The sequence below is a fragment of the Coenobita brevimanus genome, chromosome 100 (genome assembly GCF_032717465.1).
Source record: "Coenobita brevimanus isolate Jiangsu-jjx chromosome 100, ASM3271746v2, whole genome shotgun sequence".
Lineage (NCBI taxonomy): Eukaryota > Metazoa > Arthropoda > Malacostraca > Decapoda > Coenobitidae > Coenobita > Coenobita brevimanus.
Genome location: NC_137053.1, coordinates 33,922,566 through 33,940,024, shown reverse-complemented (window position 1 = coordinate 33,940,024; position 17,459 = coordinate 33,922,566). Strand labels below are relative to the sequence as shown.

The window sequence follows — 17,459 nt, the reverse complement described above, 5'->3', positions numbered from 1 at the left end:
CATACTACTCTCACCACCATCACCCCTACTACTACTACCACTACCACTACTACTACTTCTTCTGCTCTAGAGGACCCAGATATCTTTCTCCCAGATAAATTAAATCCAGATACACCTTCATCTTTAAATGACTCTCTAGAACTTCCTTCACCTCCTACTCCTTCCACTTCCCAAGCTGTCTCTGATACAACAGTTCAGCTCCCATCTCAGCCACACATAACGACCATTACCTTCACTACCTCTCAGCCTACTACTTCAGTTACTTCCACACTTCCCCAACCTCACACTCTTCCAACCATGGCAACCCCCCCCCTCCACAGTCAGTATATTTGAACGATGCTAACCGCCCTAAATTTACCGGCGAAGATAACTCAGTGTCCATTTACGACTTCCTCAAAGAGGTCGAAACGGACTTTCGTAACAGACAAATCACAAATGTATCCCTCAAAGTCTCCTATCTTATGGGGAGGCTCCATCAAGGCAGGTCCCCAATAGGAGCCGCGATTCGTTCAGGCCATTTTTAGGACTCTCAAACATTTGATGACTTGCGTCGTGAGTTAATTCAACTTTTTTGTCAACATTCAAATGCCGCCTCTCTCATAGGGTTTACAAATTTGTTATCCCAATTGAAGGAGGATATGAAGGTCCAACCTAAAGATGCAAAATTGTATGAAGCAGCAGCGGCAATGAAAGCCACTAGTTCTGAGATGCGCCAATTGTTGCATGGCACCCAGTGGGTCAAAGACATTCAGGGAACCTTTATGATTTCACTTGATGACTTTGGAGATTTGCTGGGTTATCTGAGATTTATGAATTGGCTTGACCCCACCCAGAAAGAATTAGCATTACAGATTGGATTCAACCCAGGAGACAAAATTCAAAACATCTCAAAGGCAATTAGGGAACGAACGGGATCCGACCTCACTCGTCAGGCCACTAATTGCCCCTCATTCTCCCAAGTTCTCCACACCTCAGTTGCTTCGTCGGATCACTCATGTTCACGACCACTAACGAGAGGACAACTTAACACTAACCGTTCCCTTTTTCGTTGTAGATCACCAACCGGCGGTCGTGATCAGTCCAATGTGCGCCGGGGTAAACAGTCCTCGATCGTGTGCTGGCACTGTGGTCATATCGGACATCGACCATCCAGTTGCGACCGCGAATACCGACGTCATCCCTCACAGTGTCGCCAGGGTATGCCATCGCGAACGCGTCGCCCTAAGTGCAAATATCATAAGAACAGTACGACTCACACTACTGAGGAGTGTCGTTTCCTAAACAGTCGCCAGTCGAGGGATCGGGAGCGCTCGTACAGGACCCGTATCACGTAACTACAGAAGATCAACTCCCCATCCGCCAGGTAGGGCCTATCACTTCTTCAGGCTTAGTCATTCTAGCGAGGAGTGAAGACGTACAAACCTCGTTTTTCATGGATACGGGGTCTGTGGTAAATTTGATATCTGAAAGCTCCTTAAACAGCATTAGGGGAACAGGTAAAAAGGCCGGCATTCTTGAGCCACCTGACATTCGTTTATGTGGTATGGATGGCTCCGAGTTCAGAGTCAAAGGGCGAGTTGTTTTGAAAATACAATTAGATAAAGCTTTGACACCTTTTACAGTGACGTTTCATGTTACAGATGACCTCAGATATCCAGCAGATGCCCTTCTAGGTTACCCACCGTGGCAGAATAATATAGTTTGGGTACATAGTATGGGTACACTCAGATGAAGAGAAACTTTTAATGATAGCCAGAATACAATAAAAAACGCAGCTCGATACTGAAGTTAACTGAGCAGGGGGCTAGGAACATATTTACGTTGACATCCTTTAATATACCTAGTAAATTATTATAATTATTACACACGCACGCACGCACGCACGCACGCACGCACACACACACACACACACACACACACACACACACACACACACACACACACACACACACACACACACACACACACACACACACACACACACACACGATATATTTCACTCAAAACGTAAAGAGGCTAAATACAAATTATTTTTGATTTCATGATATCCTTATATTTTTTTCATGAACTGTAGTTAATTTGGAGGTCCCCTCAGAAAGCTTGAGGGGGGGGGGGCGAGCGTCCCTCGCTGCCCCCCTCCCCAAATGACGCCCCTGGGTGCGATTTTGACTGAAATTAAAGGGATGATGGGCTATGACCCTCTGATCACCTGAGTAAATTTGGGGCCAATTTGGGCAAAGGCCAAGGCTGTGGGCCCCCCAAAAAAAAGAAAAAATGGAGACGGGTAAAAATCGTTCTGGAGAAGGGTAAAAATCATTCTTTCGCCATAACTCCTTTCAAAGTCGCCATATCGACATGAAACCAAAACTTAAAGGTGCATCTTATCAAATGTGCATCATAAAACATGCCACATTACATCAGGGGGGTCACCTCCTAGTTAGCGGTATTTTTTTTTTTTTTTTTTTATGCAAGGGCCGGAGCCCGCACACCATTCCCTGAAAGAAAAAAACAAAACAATACAAAAGAAAGCCAAAATCTAGATCCGTTCATTTCGAGATGCCTGGACACACTGCGTTTGAAAAACTGGAGATCATAGGAAGTAGGAAATACGGACAGAGCGAGACAGTTCCAGAGTTGACCTGTTGCATAAATGAAGGACTGAGAGTAACGGTTAACTCTTGCATTAGAGAGTTGGACAGAAAAGGGATGAGACTTTGTTGTGCGTAGAGATGGAGGGATGCAAGCAGACAGTTTAGTGGAGCAGTGACCATGAAAGTAACGATAGAAAAGAGATGAAGATGCAACAGTGCAGCAAAGAGACAGAGGTTGAAGGGAGCCAGTAAGAGGAGGACAGTTGATGAGACGAAAAGCCTTTGACTCCACCCTATTGAGAAGAGCTGTATGTGGGGAGCCTGCCCACACATGAGAGTTGTACTCTAAACAGGGGCACATAAAACCCATGTATAAAGTCAACAACTGCGCAGGGGTATAGAAGGTACGGAGTCGGCTTAGCTTACCTAATCTCTTGGAAGCAGATTTACAAGAGATGCAATATGATCTTTCCAAGATAAGTCCCGAGTGAATGAAGCCCCAAGCATGTTCAAGGATGATGCAGGATTAAGCTGAATATTATTAAACATCAGTGGGTACTCCTGTGGATGATTGTATTGGGTTGATGGGTGTAAAAACTGAGTTTTTGATGCTTTAAAAACAACAAGATTATTTTTACCCCAGTCAGAGATACGAGCCAAGTCAGGCATTAGGTGCGCCATAGCCTCATCCCTTGTCTGTTGAAGTAACTGCTGAGATAGACGTTGCGGGAACCAATTGGAAAGGTGAAGGGTGGAATCATCAGGGTACGAGTGGATAGGGTTAGATGTACAGCTTAGAAGGTCATTGATGAATAAAAGGAAGAGAATTGGTGATAGGACAGAGCCCTGAGGAACACCACTGTTGACATATCTAGGAGAAAAACGATGGCCGTCTACAACAGCGGCTATAGAACGACGAGAAAGGAAACTGGAGATAAAGGCACGGTTAGAAGGACAGAAACCGTAAGAAGGTAGTTTGGAAATTAAAGATTCATGCCAGATTCGATCGAAAGCCTTTGAGATATCAAGAGCAATGGCAAAGCTTTCGCCAAAGTCCCGAAAGGAGGATGACCAGGAGTCTGAAAGGTAGGTGAGAAGATCACCAGTAGAGCGCCCCTGATGGAACCCATACTGACGATCAGAGAGAAGGTTATAATAGGAAAGATGCATTAATATTTTTCTGTTAAGAACTGACTCGAAAACTTTTGAGACACAGGACGTTAAAGCAATTAGACGATAGTTAGAGGGTTGGGAATGGTCACCCTTCTTTGGGACTGGCTGAATGAGAGCAAACTTCCAGCAAGAAGGAAAGTTCAAGTTGACAGACAAAGGCGAAATAGTTTACCTAGGCAGGGTGTAAGCACTGAAGCACAGTTCTTGAGGACAACAGGAGGGACTCCATCAGGCCCATATGCCTTGTTAGTATTGAGGCCAGTGATTGCAGAAAATACATCAGCTGAAGAAATTTTAATGTCAGCCATGAAGAAGTCTGAGGGGGGAAGTGATGGAGGAACAGCACCAGAATTGTCTAAGGTGGAATTGGAGGAGAAAGTCTGAGCGAAGAGATCTGCTTTATCAGTAGAAGAAATAGCTACACAGCCATCATAATAGAAAAGAGGAGGGAAGGATGATGAGGTAAAGTTGTTAGAAAGGTTTTTGGCAAGGTGCCAGAAGGAGCAGGAAGAATTCGAGTTCGAGAACTGAGAGCATTTAGTACAGATGAAATTATTTTTAGCAGAGCGAAGAACAGCCTTAGCACGATTCTGGGCAGAAACATGAAAAAGATGTGATTCAGGAGTGGGTTGGCTCCGGTACTTGTTGGAGACAGCATTAGAACAAGCATGATTAAACCAAGGCTTTCTTGCATTAATCAGAGGATATGAGAAGGGAATATATGCTTCCATGCCTGAGAGAATATCCTCCATAATGTGCAAGGCACACTCAGATGGCTCCCGGCCATGGAAGCAATAGTCATTCCAGGGAAAATCAAAGAAGTATTGCTTAAGGGCCTCCCAATCTGCAGCTCCAAAGTGCCACAGACGATGTTTCTTTGGAGGGTCCGCAGGCCGTACCAGACCGATGGGACAGGTTAAGGTCATAAGGTTTTGATCAGAGGAGCCCAACGGAGAGGAAAGATTAACATATAAGCAGAAGGATTAGTTGTAAAGAAGAGGTCAAGTATGTTGGAGCTCTCTCCAAGGCGGTCAGGGATACGGGTAGGGTGCTGTACAGGCTGCTCTAGGTCATTAAGGATAGAAAAGATGTAGGCTTGTTCACCAGGTGGATCAGTGAAAGGAGAGGAGAGCCAAAGGTCATGGTGAACATTGAAATCTCCAAGAATGGAGATTTCAGAGAAAGGAGAAATGGACAGAATGTGTTCCATTGTAGAAGTAAGATAGTCGAAGAATTTTTGATAGTCAGTAGAATTAGGAGATAAGTAAACAGCGCAGATATATTTAGTCAGAAAATGATAGGATAGCCGAAGCCAGAGTATAGAGAATTCAGAAGAATCAAGTTCAGGAACACGAGAGCAAGATAAATAGTTGCGTACATATACCCAACAGCCACCTTTGGCTTTGAAATGAGTATAGAGAAAGTAGGAGGAAACAGAAAAGGGTTTGCTGTCAGTTGCCTCAGACAGATGAGTCTCTGTCAAGAAGAGAAAGTGAGGTTTAGAGGAGGAGAGGTGGTGTTCGACAGAGAGAAAGTTTCAAGAAAGGCTGCGAATGTTGCAGAAATGAAGAAGTGAGTCAGAAAGTGGTTCCAGGCATCTCTCAGAGTCGTCACCAGGAGAGGGGCTGATGGTGGGGGAATTTATGGTTCCCTCCTCTGGGGACTTCGAGGCATGATTTATTAACGCCATGTTTGCATTTCTTTTTTAATTTTGAAAAGGTAGTGTAGTGTGTACTGTGCATGTAATTGGTGCTGACAGTTAGAGGAACTTGTATTGGAAAGCATGCTGGCCTACTCTCCGTGTTACTGAAACACTGAAAAAATTCAGCAAAGGGGGATGGTTAGGAACTAGTCCTGAAGGCTGATGAAATGGAAACTCCAGCTTTCCATGTCATCAGCTTTCCATCCACCTTGGGAGTACTGCCCTGCTCGACTGGTGCTACAGTCTACTGTAGCACCAGTCGGTGTCAGGTGGGTCAGGCCTAAAATTTCAAATGGGCATAAAATCATCAAATTTCACCCGATTAACTCCTAATTTGATATGTGACGTCCTTAAGTAGATATCGTGTTGTGTTTATTCGTCAGCACTAAAATGATTGCCAGGGACGGGTTTGCTGTGCCTTGGCATCGCTTCTTGTTCCACTTGTTTCTTCCACAAACCCCTCAGTGTCCTCATTTCTCTATTCTGTTCATTTCTTAACAGTCGAAACTTTTGCAATGGCTTAATTTTAGCATTCCTCACCAAATACTCTTTGTAAGTACTACACAGATTTTATAGACGCTTGTTCCTTTTTTTAACGCTAAATCCTACACACCTTCTTTCACATTCATCCGCCATTGATTTGCTTCTGTTTTCAACTAACTCCTTCATCTTACTACTGCAGTAACCCTTGTGCACAAAGTTTCAGCTTTCTTACATAACTATTATGGTCATAATGATTTCACACATCTATGCACTGTCCTCTCCCGTGTCAGTAAAACTCCAAAGTCTTTATACACTACGTGTACAAGGACCTAATCAATCAGACTTCTTTCAACATTCTCTGTATGTTCTTTATACCATGTATGTTACTGAACTTTTGGGTAAATATACCTTTCTTGAGGCATACTCTTCAGTCAATGTCCAGTATTATTTCACCCGGTATTCTAGAAAGACCTTTTACATTCTGTAATGTAATCATGTGTTTTCTTCCGTTCAGATTCCAATTCATGAACATCCTTTAACGCCTCGGCGTGTATTCTATCAGATCATCCAGTTGCTTTACAAACCTGTTCTTCCCCTTCACGGCTCGAGCTAAATCAAAGTTCAAAGTTCAAAATATTATCCAACGGAGTTCCAAAGGGTTCTGTCATTTTTCTCTCACTACTCGACTTTTTCTCCACGATCCAGCCCCTCTTCCTTCAGTAACAACACCGTCCTATGCCAAAAACTTTGCAGTAGCTTCACAGCACCGCAAATCTCAACAAGCAGAGACCACCTCCAACGATACATAAACTCATTAGAAAATTGGCTAAGACAAAACGGAAGGACCGCCTCACCAATGAAATCAACCATTACTCTCTTCACTCCAGACAGATATGAATCTCAAAGTCACCCACCCACAATTTTTCCTCTTTAACTAACCAGCCCCCCTGGAAAAACAACCCCAAAATTCTAGACTTACTTTGGACATAATTCTCAGCACACAAGTAACATCGATACAAAGGTATCTCTTAAACTCAGAGACTTGAAAACAATTGTAGGCACTACTTTTGAACAACGGAAAGAATCCTTGAAAACTGTGTACAGACTTTACGACAACCATTAACTATGCAACGTCAAACATGTATAAACAAGAAAAACAAAACAAAGCCTAAAGGATACAAGGATGCACCCAAACCACAAATATACACTACCTGTATTAAGAAGCAAAATCAATTCCAGTCAAGGATCATACATATGAAAATGAGAGGCACATAGTTCACTGTTTCAGTTCAAGACCCATCTCACCCTTGTAATTTCATGTTGCATCACTCCCGTCCACAAAGAAATGAGAAACAAACAAGTTAATGAAGTATTGCCATGCAATACAAAGTCCCCTACCGGATGATAACCATACATATGAATGTAGTGGAATCCGAATTTTTTTTATCATTCTTTTTGCAAAAATTATTACAAATGTTAAGTATGACAGCACCCGACCTAGTCTGGTCCCTAAGTGTGACCATGACCTTGGGAGTAGATGACTGGTTGTTGCGCGCGACACATCGTCATGGTATGGTGAGCAATTTTGTGAAGTTATATCAGAATATGTCCATGCATCTGGAAGCTACAGGTCGGACAAGAAACTGTGGACGGACTGACGGACATACTGACTTACTGACGAAACCGCGCAAACCTATAGTCCTCGACGAGTTTGACCGGTAGGGGACTAATAACTATCCATAACACAGAGTGTCTCAGGAGTGTCCTCCCCTTTTCCAACCAACATATGCATAAAAACATAGCCACAGCCATTCAAAACTTCCCAGTAAGCAGCATCCTTCAAGAACCTCCACCTCCCACATAAACTGCCCTGTCCAGAGAGACACGAGTACACCAACTCAGAATGTGATGTGGCCACCACCGTTCCCTGCTACAGTACCAACACAGAATATAACTCACAAACAATCCACAATGACCACACTGCAATGTAAGACCCCCCACTGCAAAACTCGTACTCACCATATGCAGTACACTATCCCAACACAACAATAAACCTCTGAGAGCGACTGGGCAAAGTTGCCGATTTCCTGCAGTCCACTGGGTTCACAATGAGATGAGGCTCGGGTTGCAACAGTAACAACGCCTCTGTCGTCAGGAAGGGTATATGCAATAACTGTACTTTTACCATTTACAATGTAACTGTGACATACTTGTAAACTCAGCTGACACTTTCAGACATTCATTCTTCCCCATCATGCAACACATATCAATAGAGCAGCTACCCCCTCAGTCCTTCCACCACTATCGCTCATAGTAACCTTATACATTCCACACTGTTCCATTCATCCACTTCAGTCCCCTTCTTCTTCGACACACACAGCACCTTCATATCGTAGTTTCCTTAAGCACATTCACTACCTCCACGTTTTTACACTATTTGATCACACGTATCTAACAACTACGTGAGCCTGCTAAGCTTTACTGGACCCTGGGCAGGAAGAGGGCCCAGATCTTAGGCTTCCTGAATCGTTTTTTAGCAAGTTGTGTTGATAGAGGATTCCCTCCATGCCACTCTCCCAATTTTACTCGCCTCGACATGCAGGAAAGACATGGGCCAAAACTTTTTTGTCATAATCCCAAAGATACCAGAAGAACAGAAACCCAAAACTTGTATGATGACTTGTGTGATATGTGTCCAAAGTCTCACTCATAGAATGATTCAGCAATTATTTTCCAAGTTTCTATTCACAAATAACTCCCACTTTCACAATACTACCTTATATAACCAGAAACTTCATCAGGTAATGAGCACCTGCAATTTGAAAAACACATACAGAAGTGTTCGATAAATTCCAAAAAATGCCTTAACTATCAGTGAAATGTCTTCATATGTTAAGGACAACTTGATTATATACTGGCATGGAGTATTATTTTGATTTAAAAAAAAAATCATGGCTGCTGCAAGTGTACAATAACATTTTCTAAAAAGACTTTTGTTTGCGTGGACTAACCCATGTTGAGATCCCATATTTTAGCTGAGGTGTCCATGCCACTGGTGACGAGGTGCATCCTTGATGTCGGCACTGACGACACCATCACCACAGGGCCCTTATGTCCAGTCATCACCAACTCGCAACAGCCAGATCCCGCCTCCCATACCCGCACACTCCCGTCGAAACTACACGTCGCAACTAACTCGCTGTGTGTGTGTGTGTTAGAAACATTAATTTAAAACATGTTCATTCCGATAAATCATGCAATACTTGCAGGTACAGTTCTGGCCAGGTGGCAAGGGAGTGGTTGTTGATACTCTACGTGAGTGTATGGGCAATGTTAATAAGTCTGGTGGTACTTATGATCAGTATTGTCAGCTAACAGAAAGCATAAATTTACATACTGACAGTGTTGCTTACTCATGCCTGCCAATGAAGACAACATCAAACACAACATCTTGATGACCTTTCATTGTAGTCTCCGGCACCCCATCACTGGTCCGCCACAACCTGCACTCTCGGTCGTAGCTGGCTGTGGCCACTCTAGAAGAAGAGAACGTAAACGGAGCCCATGCATACATACCAGTGGATATATATATATATAGTTATGGGGGTGTATATTACGGTGCACTCTTAGCCCTTAATTAATCACCAAAAGGGATAAGGTAAAGCTTACAAGAAAACTAACTTAACTTTACCTTACACTATAACATACACAACCAAAGTAGAAACCAGGGTTCGTTTTACAAAAAAAGGATTCATATAGGCCTCAGAATACAAATATAAAACAAGTTATTTCTTACCTAACAGAATACACTCAGTGGAGGCTAAGTACTCACAAAGCTCGAGGAAACGTGGAGACTTCGAAGGTTTAATCCAGATATAATTCACACACTAGTGTAAATGGAAGAGTGAACCAAAAATGGGAGATGATGCACAGTGCGTTTTGTAATCAAAGTCATGTATTGAGTAATATGAGAAAATATGGGAAAAAGCAACACAATGTGACAAAAGTGTAACATGACAGTAAATGTGAACAAATGGGTACAAATGACAAAATGTATACAAGAATGTGTGTACAAAAAATACTTACTCTGCCTCTCTCAGCTAATTAACCACTAGGCTGTCTTAAAAATAATCTCCAGCCATTCAACAACTATAGAGGCACCTGCTACCGATAGGGGTCTCATGCACCCCACTCAGAACCAATTGGCGGGCCGTCAAGAAGTAGAGAAAACGTTATTTAGGCTTCTATTGGCAAATACTCTGTTTTAGCTCCTCCCACACTATAAGTTACATCCACAGTTCAAGGACAAGAGGGATTTTCTAGTAATTTGTGGGAAAAACAACTAACGTTGACCGCTGAGTAAATACAGCTGGGGACTAGGGTTACCCTTACAACCCGCAAAACTGATAAAAACATTTACTGTTTTTAACGGCTCACCTGTCTCCTTACATTATCACTTATTTTCTTTTTCGCTCATTCGCTACTGGGGTAACTACGCCAGTAACACCTCCCTTCCTGAGAGAAGAAATTTCCCTGGATACTGTACAATTAAGTTCTGGACAGGTAATCTGCTAAAACATTACTAACACTTTTTACATGTCTTACATCAAGGGAATATTCCTGCAAGAATAGGGCCCAGCGAGTCAGTTTAAGATTTGTGTACTTAAAGGGACAAAAATTTCACAGGGTGGTGATCAGAGTACACTACAACATTACCTGACCCTGGACCAACATACACCGAGAAGTGTTGAAGGGCAAGTATGAGTGCAAGGAGTTCTTTTTCAATAGTTGAAAAATTTATCTGGGCCTTATTGAACTTTTTGCTCAAATAGCACACAGTCATCTCAAAGCCTTGATCATCATCCTGAAGCAAAACTGTGCCAGCCCCTAGGCCACTGGCATCAACAACTAATTTAAAGGGTTTATCAAAATTGAGAGCTTGAAGCACTGGGTGACTTGACAACATGGCTTTGACTTTAGAATAGGCATCCTCACATTCTGGCTTCCATGCCATTTCTTAACAAATCAGTAAGGGGAGCTACAAAATCAGAGAAGTTCAGGATAAAACGTCTGTAGTACCCTACCATACCCAAGAATCGTTGCAACTCTTATTTTTGGGTTGGGGGGAATTGACAATGGCCTGAAGTTTAACATCAGGTGGACTCACTTGGCCTAAACCGACCACATAACCTAGGTACTGCATTTGAGTCCTCACGAATTCACATTTAGTTAAATTAAGCACTAAATTAGCAGAGGACAGTCTCTGCAGCAAGGCATCTAGTTGGCTTAAGTGTTGTTCCCAGGTGTCACTAAAAATACCAGTAACAACATCATCAATGTATGTAATACAACCTTTCAAGTCCTTGGTGAGATCATTTATCAGCTTTTGGAAGGTGGTAGGAGCATTGTTCATACCATACGGCATGACCTTACATTTATAAGTATTGCCACCAATCACAAAACAGGAAATTTCTTGGGCCCTTTCTGTGAGTGGGACTTGCCAATATCCCTTCATCAAATCTAATTTTGTGATAAACTTAGCACTGCCTATCGCATCCACACAATCATCTACTCTAGGAAGTGGGTAAGTATCAGTCTTGGTAACAGAGTTGACTTTATGATAATCAATACAAAAGCGATGTGACCCATCAGGTTTTGGAATCACTATGACCGGGGAGCACCACTCACTTTGACAGGACTCGATTAACCCCTGCTGTAACATGTACTTCAGTTCCTCTTGAATGATTATCTGCTTCTGAGGACTAGCCCGGTAGGAAGACTGCTTTACAGGGTGGCATCTCCAACGTCTATGTCGTGCTGTTCCATTTCCGTCCGTCCTGAGGTGTCCCAGAAGACATCAGCGAATTTCCTGAGGAGGGTAACAAGCTTGGCACACCGCTCTGCAGTCAAGTGGGAGACTTTATTAGTCAGTGAACTCCAACCTTCCTGGTTTTCTCTCTAACTGCTCGTCTGGTCCAAAGTCAAAGGGCAGCCCTCGTCCTCTGCCAACTTGACAGGCGACACCACGCATGCAGCACTAGGGGGGTCCACGTCTCGCCTGTGGTACTCCATCAACAAATTTACATGGTCCAATCTTCGTTCCTTCCTCCGGTTTGGGGTTAAAATGACATAACTTATTTCACCTACCCTCTTCACTACTACATAAGGGCCTGCAAAACTTGCCGGCAGAGGCTGACCATGAATGGGAAGCAAGACAAAAACTTCATTGCCTAGGTGAAACACTCTGTTCCTAGCTTTCTTAGAGTGGTCATACTATCTCTTCATTTTCTCCTGAGAGGACTCCAAGTGTGCCCTGGCTACTTCCATACTATAGGCCAGTCTTTCTTTAAATTTTGACACATCGACTAGCAAGTTAATTTGGTCATCATCCTTGACCCATTGTTCTTTGAGGAGTTTAAGAGGACCTCTTACTTCATGGCCAAAGATTAACTGAAATGGGGAGTAGCCCAAGGACTCGCTCAGTGCCTCTCTGGTTGCAAAGAGTAGGAAAGGCAAACACTTGTCCCATTCCTTTTCACCAACACATAGTTTTTTGAGCATATTCTTCAGAGTTTGGTGATACCTCTCTATTGCACCCTGACTCTGAGAATGATATGCTGAGGAAGTGATCTGGGAGATTCCTAACTCTTTAAGGGTTGTCTGAACAGTTTGGATTTAAAATTACTGCCTTGATCAGACTGAACTTCCTTAGCGAGACCAAAATGGGTAAAGAAGGTCAGCATCTCTTTTACAACCAATTTAACAGAAATATTTCTCAAGTGAATGGCTTCAGGATATCTAGTTGCCACATCTAACATTGTGAGGATGTACTGGTGGCCTGAAGAGGTTTTAGGCACAGGGCCAACAATGTCCACAAGGACTCTACTGAATGGGACCTCAAACACAGGTAGAGGAAACAAAGGAGCCACAGGGATGGGCTTATTGCTCTTACCGACAAGCTGACAGGTGTGACATGACCTACAGAACCGGGAGACAACTCGACAGATTCCAGGCCAGTAAAAATGCTGCCAGATGCAGGAGAGAGTCTTCCTCACCCCCTATGTGACCTGCTAAAGAAGAGTTATGAGCAATGGACATAATTTTTTGCCTATAAGGTCTCGGAACCACCATCTGATGTACAGTCTCCCACTCGTTATCATGAGCAACACTAGGAGGTCTCCATCTTCGCATGAACACGTTGTTTGGCCATAAATAATAACACTCTGTCAGTTCAGACTCACATTCATCTTCCCTAACTGTTGAGTCAATTAAAGTGGCAATCACTGGGTCAGATCTTTGCATATCAGCTAACTTTTTACTTGTATCAGTGTGGAGAGAATCATCAATCTCTGAGTCATTTAACTGGGCAAAAAAGGTATCACCAAGCCCAATATCACCATTGACATTCCCAGAGCTATTACTGTCAACATTCTCATGAATGGCTTTAGCCGTCATAGCTCTGTTTACAGCACATGCAAGAAACAAGTTATCATCCAACTCTTTAGTCCTATCCTCACTCAGGGGAATTTTTGACACGCAGGGAACAGCACTCACCTGTCCTTCTGTCAAGTCATTACTCAAAAGGAAACTGACCCCTTATACAGGAAGCTGGTCAACAACACCCACACACACTGAACCAGGAACTAAGTCTGACTTGAGCTTCACCTCAACTAGGGGAACAGATACAAACTCGGCTATACCCTGCAGCAAGACACATTCATTAGGGTCAGCTACATCAACAATCCCCTTCACCATTAGTGACTGTGAAGCTCCTGTGTCTCTCAGTATAGTGACTTCCTTACCACCTTTTCCACCAAGTGAAACTGACCCCTTAGATATGAAGTTAGCAAATAAATGATCTGGGAAGAAGTCACTTTGTGTACTGCTTGGAGGAGAACACTCTGATGGAGTCTTATTACCACTCTCACCTGAACCTGATGGCTGCACTGCTCCAGTCTTGCTATTGTCTAATAATGGCTCTACAGGAGTCTGTCTGTCCACCACTGACGGCACCACTCTGGCCTTATCAACAATATGCACCAGCTGGGGTTGTGTCTGACTACTGCTAACAATATCTGTGGGTGGCTGCTCTCTGTTGGTGTCAAAAGATCCCCAAGAGTTTACCAAAGTAATAGGTTTCACATTGGAACTTTTCCCTCGTTTTTTCCAGCACCAATCCTCCAAGTGCCCCATTTTCTGGCAATACTGGTAAAACCAAAACCTGACACTCTTTCTTAACCCTCTGGCAACACTGTTCTCACTGACTTTCGTAGAACTAACATGCCCTGGGATTGCAATTTTCCACTAGTGTCACTTGACAGTAACTTGCTTTTACCAGAAGAAGGGTTCACAAAAACTGGTTGGTTCACTCTCTTACCCTTAACAGATAACTGAGGCTTATGTTCATGCTTATGAATTATATTATAGTTATCTGCTACAGCAGCAGCCTCAGCTAGGGTATCTAAAATTCTCTCCACTAGGTATGTAGCCACATCCCTCTCTATCTTACCAGTGAAGCTCTCCAAGACCATTAATTCTTGAAGTTTACAGAAATCATCAACTTTCTTAGCATGCAACCATTGATCAAATACGTCTGTCAGTAGCATATTCCACAAGAATCTGATCTTTCAGTTTAAAGGTGGATCTAAATTTAAGCCTATATGCCTCTGGCACGAGTTCATATGCTTTGAGAATGGAATCTTTTAAGCAATCATAGCACTTTGATCAACAGATAAATAAATATAAGCCTCTTGAGCCTTTCCATTCAAAACATTCTGCAGCAGTACTGTCCAGGAGTCTTTTGGCCACAAGAGACGACCTGCCACCTTTACAAATATATGGAAGTACTTAGTGACATCTTGCTCATTAAAGGGAGATACTAGCTTAATGTTCCTAGTAACATCAAAAGATTCCCTGGCAGATGAACTGCTAGTTCTAGGTAAACTATCAGGGTGTTTTAGTCTGAATTCGTGATCCATTTCCTTTGTCTCATTTGAGCCTGTAATTCTGTTTCCCTCATTTTAGCATTCCATTCTTCTTCTCTCATTTTTGCTTGCACTTCTAGTTCCCTTAGCTTAATTCTGGCTAACTCAAGTTGCACTTTGTCACCAGTATCATGAGGAGAAAAATCACTAGGGCCAAGTATCTCCGATGCCAAAGGCTCAGGGTCAACACCCTGCGCAGTATCAAATGGCTCAGAACTAGGTATGGAGGACTCCCTTTGCTCAAACATGTGTCCAATATTAAATCAAGTAACTTAGTTGTAGTGACTGAGGCAAAAAATCTCAATTGTAAGGCCTGGGCAAGCAATATGACCTCGTGTTTTGTGAGTGTTTTCACTCTGGTTGGGGAAGGCTTAGAATCCAAAAATGCTTTTACATCACTATCACTCATTAGGGCCATGATTACTGATTATAGTTAAGTAAGTAAGAGTACGCACTGTGCATGTGGCCAAGGTTGCCAATATTATGTCACAGAGCTATCCTGGCCAGGAGGTCGCCAAATTGTTATGGGAGTGTATATTACGGTGCACTCTTAGCCCTTAATTAAGCATAAAAAGGGATAAGGTAAAGCTTACAAGAAAACTAACATAATTTTACTGTACACTATAACATACAAAACCAATGAAGAAATCAGGGTTCGTTTTACAAAAGGAGGATTCATATAGGCCTCAGAATACAAATATAAAAAAAGTTATTTCTTACCTAACCAGAATACACTCAGTGGATGCTAAGTACTCACAAAGCTCGAGGAAACGTGGAGACTTCGAAGGTTTAATCCAGATATAATTCACACACTAGTGTAAATGGAAGAGTGAACCAAAAATGAGAAATTGTCCACAAACAGTATGTTTTGTAATCAAAGTCGCGTATTGAGTAATGTGAGAAAATATGGGAAAAAGCAACACAATGTGACAAAAGTGTAACGTGACAATAAATGTGAACAAGTGGGTACAAATGACAAAATGTCTACAAGAATGTGTGTACAAAAAAAACGAGACAAAAAATGTCTCTTCACATTTTCCTAGAGCTTATAAAGCAGACTTACTCCGCCTCTCTTAGCTAATTAACCACTAGGCTGTCTTAAAAATAATCTCCAGCCATTCAACAACTATAGAGGCACCTGCTACTAATGGGGGCCTCACGCACCCCACACAGAACCAATTGGTGGGCCATTAAGAAGTAGAGAAATTGTTATTTAGGTAGCTATTGGCAAATACTCTGTTATAGCCCCTCCCACACTATAAGTTACACCCACAGTTCAAGGACAAGAGGGATTTTCTGCATAATTTGTGGGAAAAACAACTAGTGTGTTACCAGTCCAGTTGACCGCTGAGTAAATACAGCTGGGTTACCCTTACAACCCGCAAAACTGATAAGAAAAACATTTACTGTTCTTACCGGTTCGCCTGTCTCCTAACGTTATCACTTATTTTCTATTTCACCAATTTGCTATAACTAATATATATATATATATATAGAGATATATATATAACTATATATATATATATATATATATATAGATAGATAGATAGATAGATAGATGATAGATAGATAGATATAGATATAGATAGATAGATAGATAGATAGAGATAGATATATATAGATATAGATATGGAGCCTCTGTGGTACAGTGGTAGAGTGCACATTTTCGTACACGGGTGAGCCAGGGTTCGTGCCCCGCCAGGATAATAAACTTTGGGAGTGTTCACCCAGCCACGTACTACTTCGACGAACACAAGGGGTGCTGTGGTTGAACCGGTGTCGCATACTATAAAAGTACGCTTGCAGCCAGTCAGCTTGCATGGGCCGACTACACTTGGTTCACAGACTATACACACATCCAAAGCCACTACATCACTACAATTACACTTACAAGCACTTCTCACCCTACTTACAGTCTCTACCAGACAGCCTAAGCCACTTGGTAGAGTTACATTGGCTGTATCGTCCTGACTTCGGTCGGGATAGGCCGGTCCTGCAGTGGATACTCAAACGGCTGATGATATATATATATTGTTACGCCCCAGTCCCGACACTGCCACAGACTCCAACAGCAGTAGTACAGTACAGGAAGGATGTTGCCTAGTGAGTTGTTCTTCTATGGTCACCCTTTAGGTGTGCAGTACACAAGATCAGCTGAGGCAAAAATAAACACTGGCTTCTTAATCCGCCCCGTCCCAACCGATTTTCCACCACTGACTTCCCCCAATCCTGACCAATATTGGAAGAAAAAAAAATTGGCTCAAACCTCCACTTTTGGTGAGAAACATCGAAAATTCAGAGAAATCGCTCACCTGAGGGTTAAAATACATGATACAGGTTGCAGTACTCCTTAGCTTATTGGGTTTTCTATCAGGTTGGCTCCAAAGGGTAACTATTCCACACCACTCATAAATGGTATTTATTTATTTATTTGCTACGAATTTAAATGTAGTACGAGAGTATATTGGTTTTCAAACAGTAATATAGGCAAGATAAGCATTGTTTCACTCACTAACACATCAACAT

The 17,459-nt window shown here is 42.5% G+C and overlaps 1 protein-coding gene across 1 annotated transcript in view; it reads right to left on the bottom strand.

Moving 5' to 3' along the window:
• The window catches only part of LOC145414627 (uncharacterized), a 430,867-nt gene that overhangs the window by 383,664 nt on the left and 29,744 nt on the right, over positions 1-17,459 (bottom strand). The window contains exons 3-4 of the mRNA XM_080284152.1: positions 9,363-9,485; positions 8,961-9,148 (exon numbers count right to left, since the gene is read on the bottom strand). Of these exons, the coding sequence (XP_080140278.1) occupies positions 8,961-9,148; positions 9,363-9,485 (311 nt within the window). The remainder of the gene's footprint in view (positions 1-8,960; positions 9,149-9,362; positions 9,486-17,459) is intronic.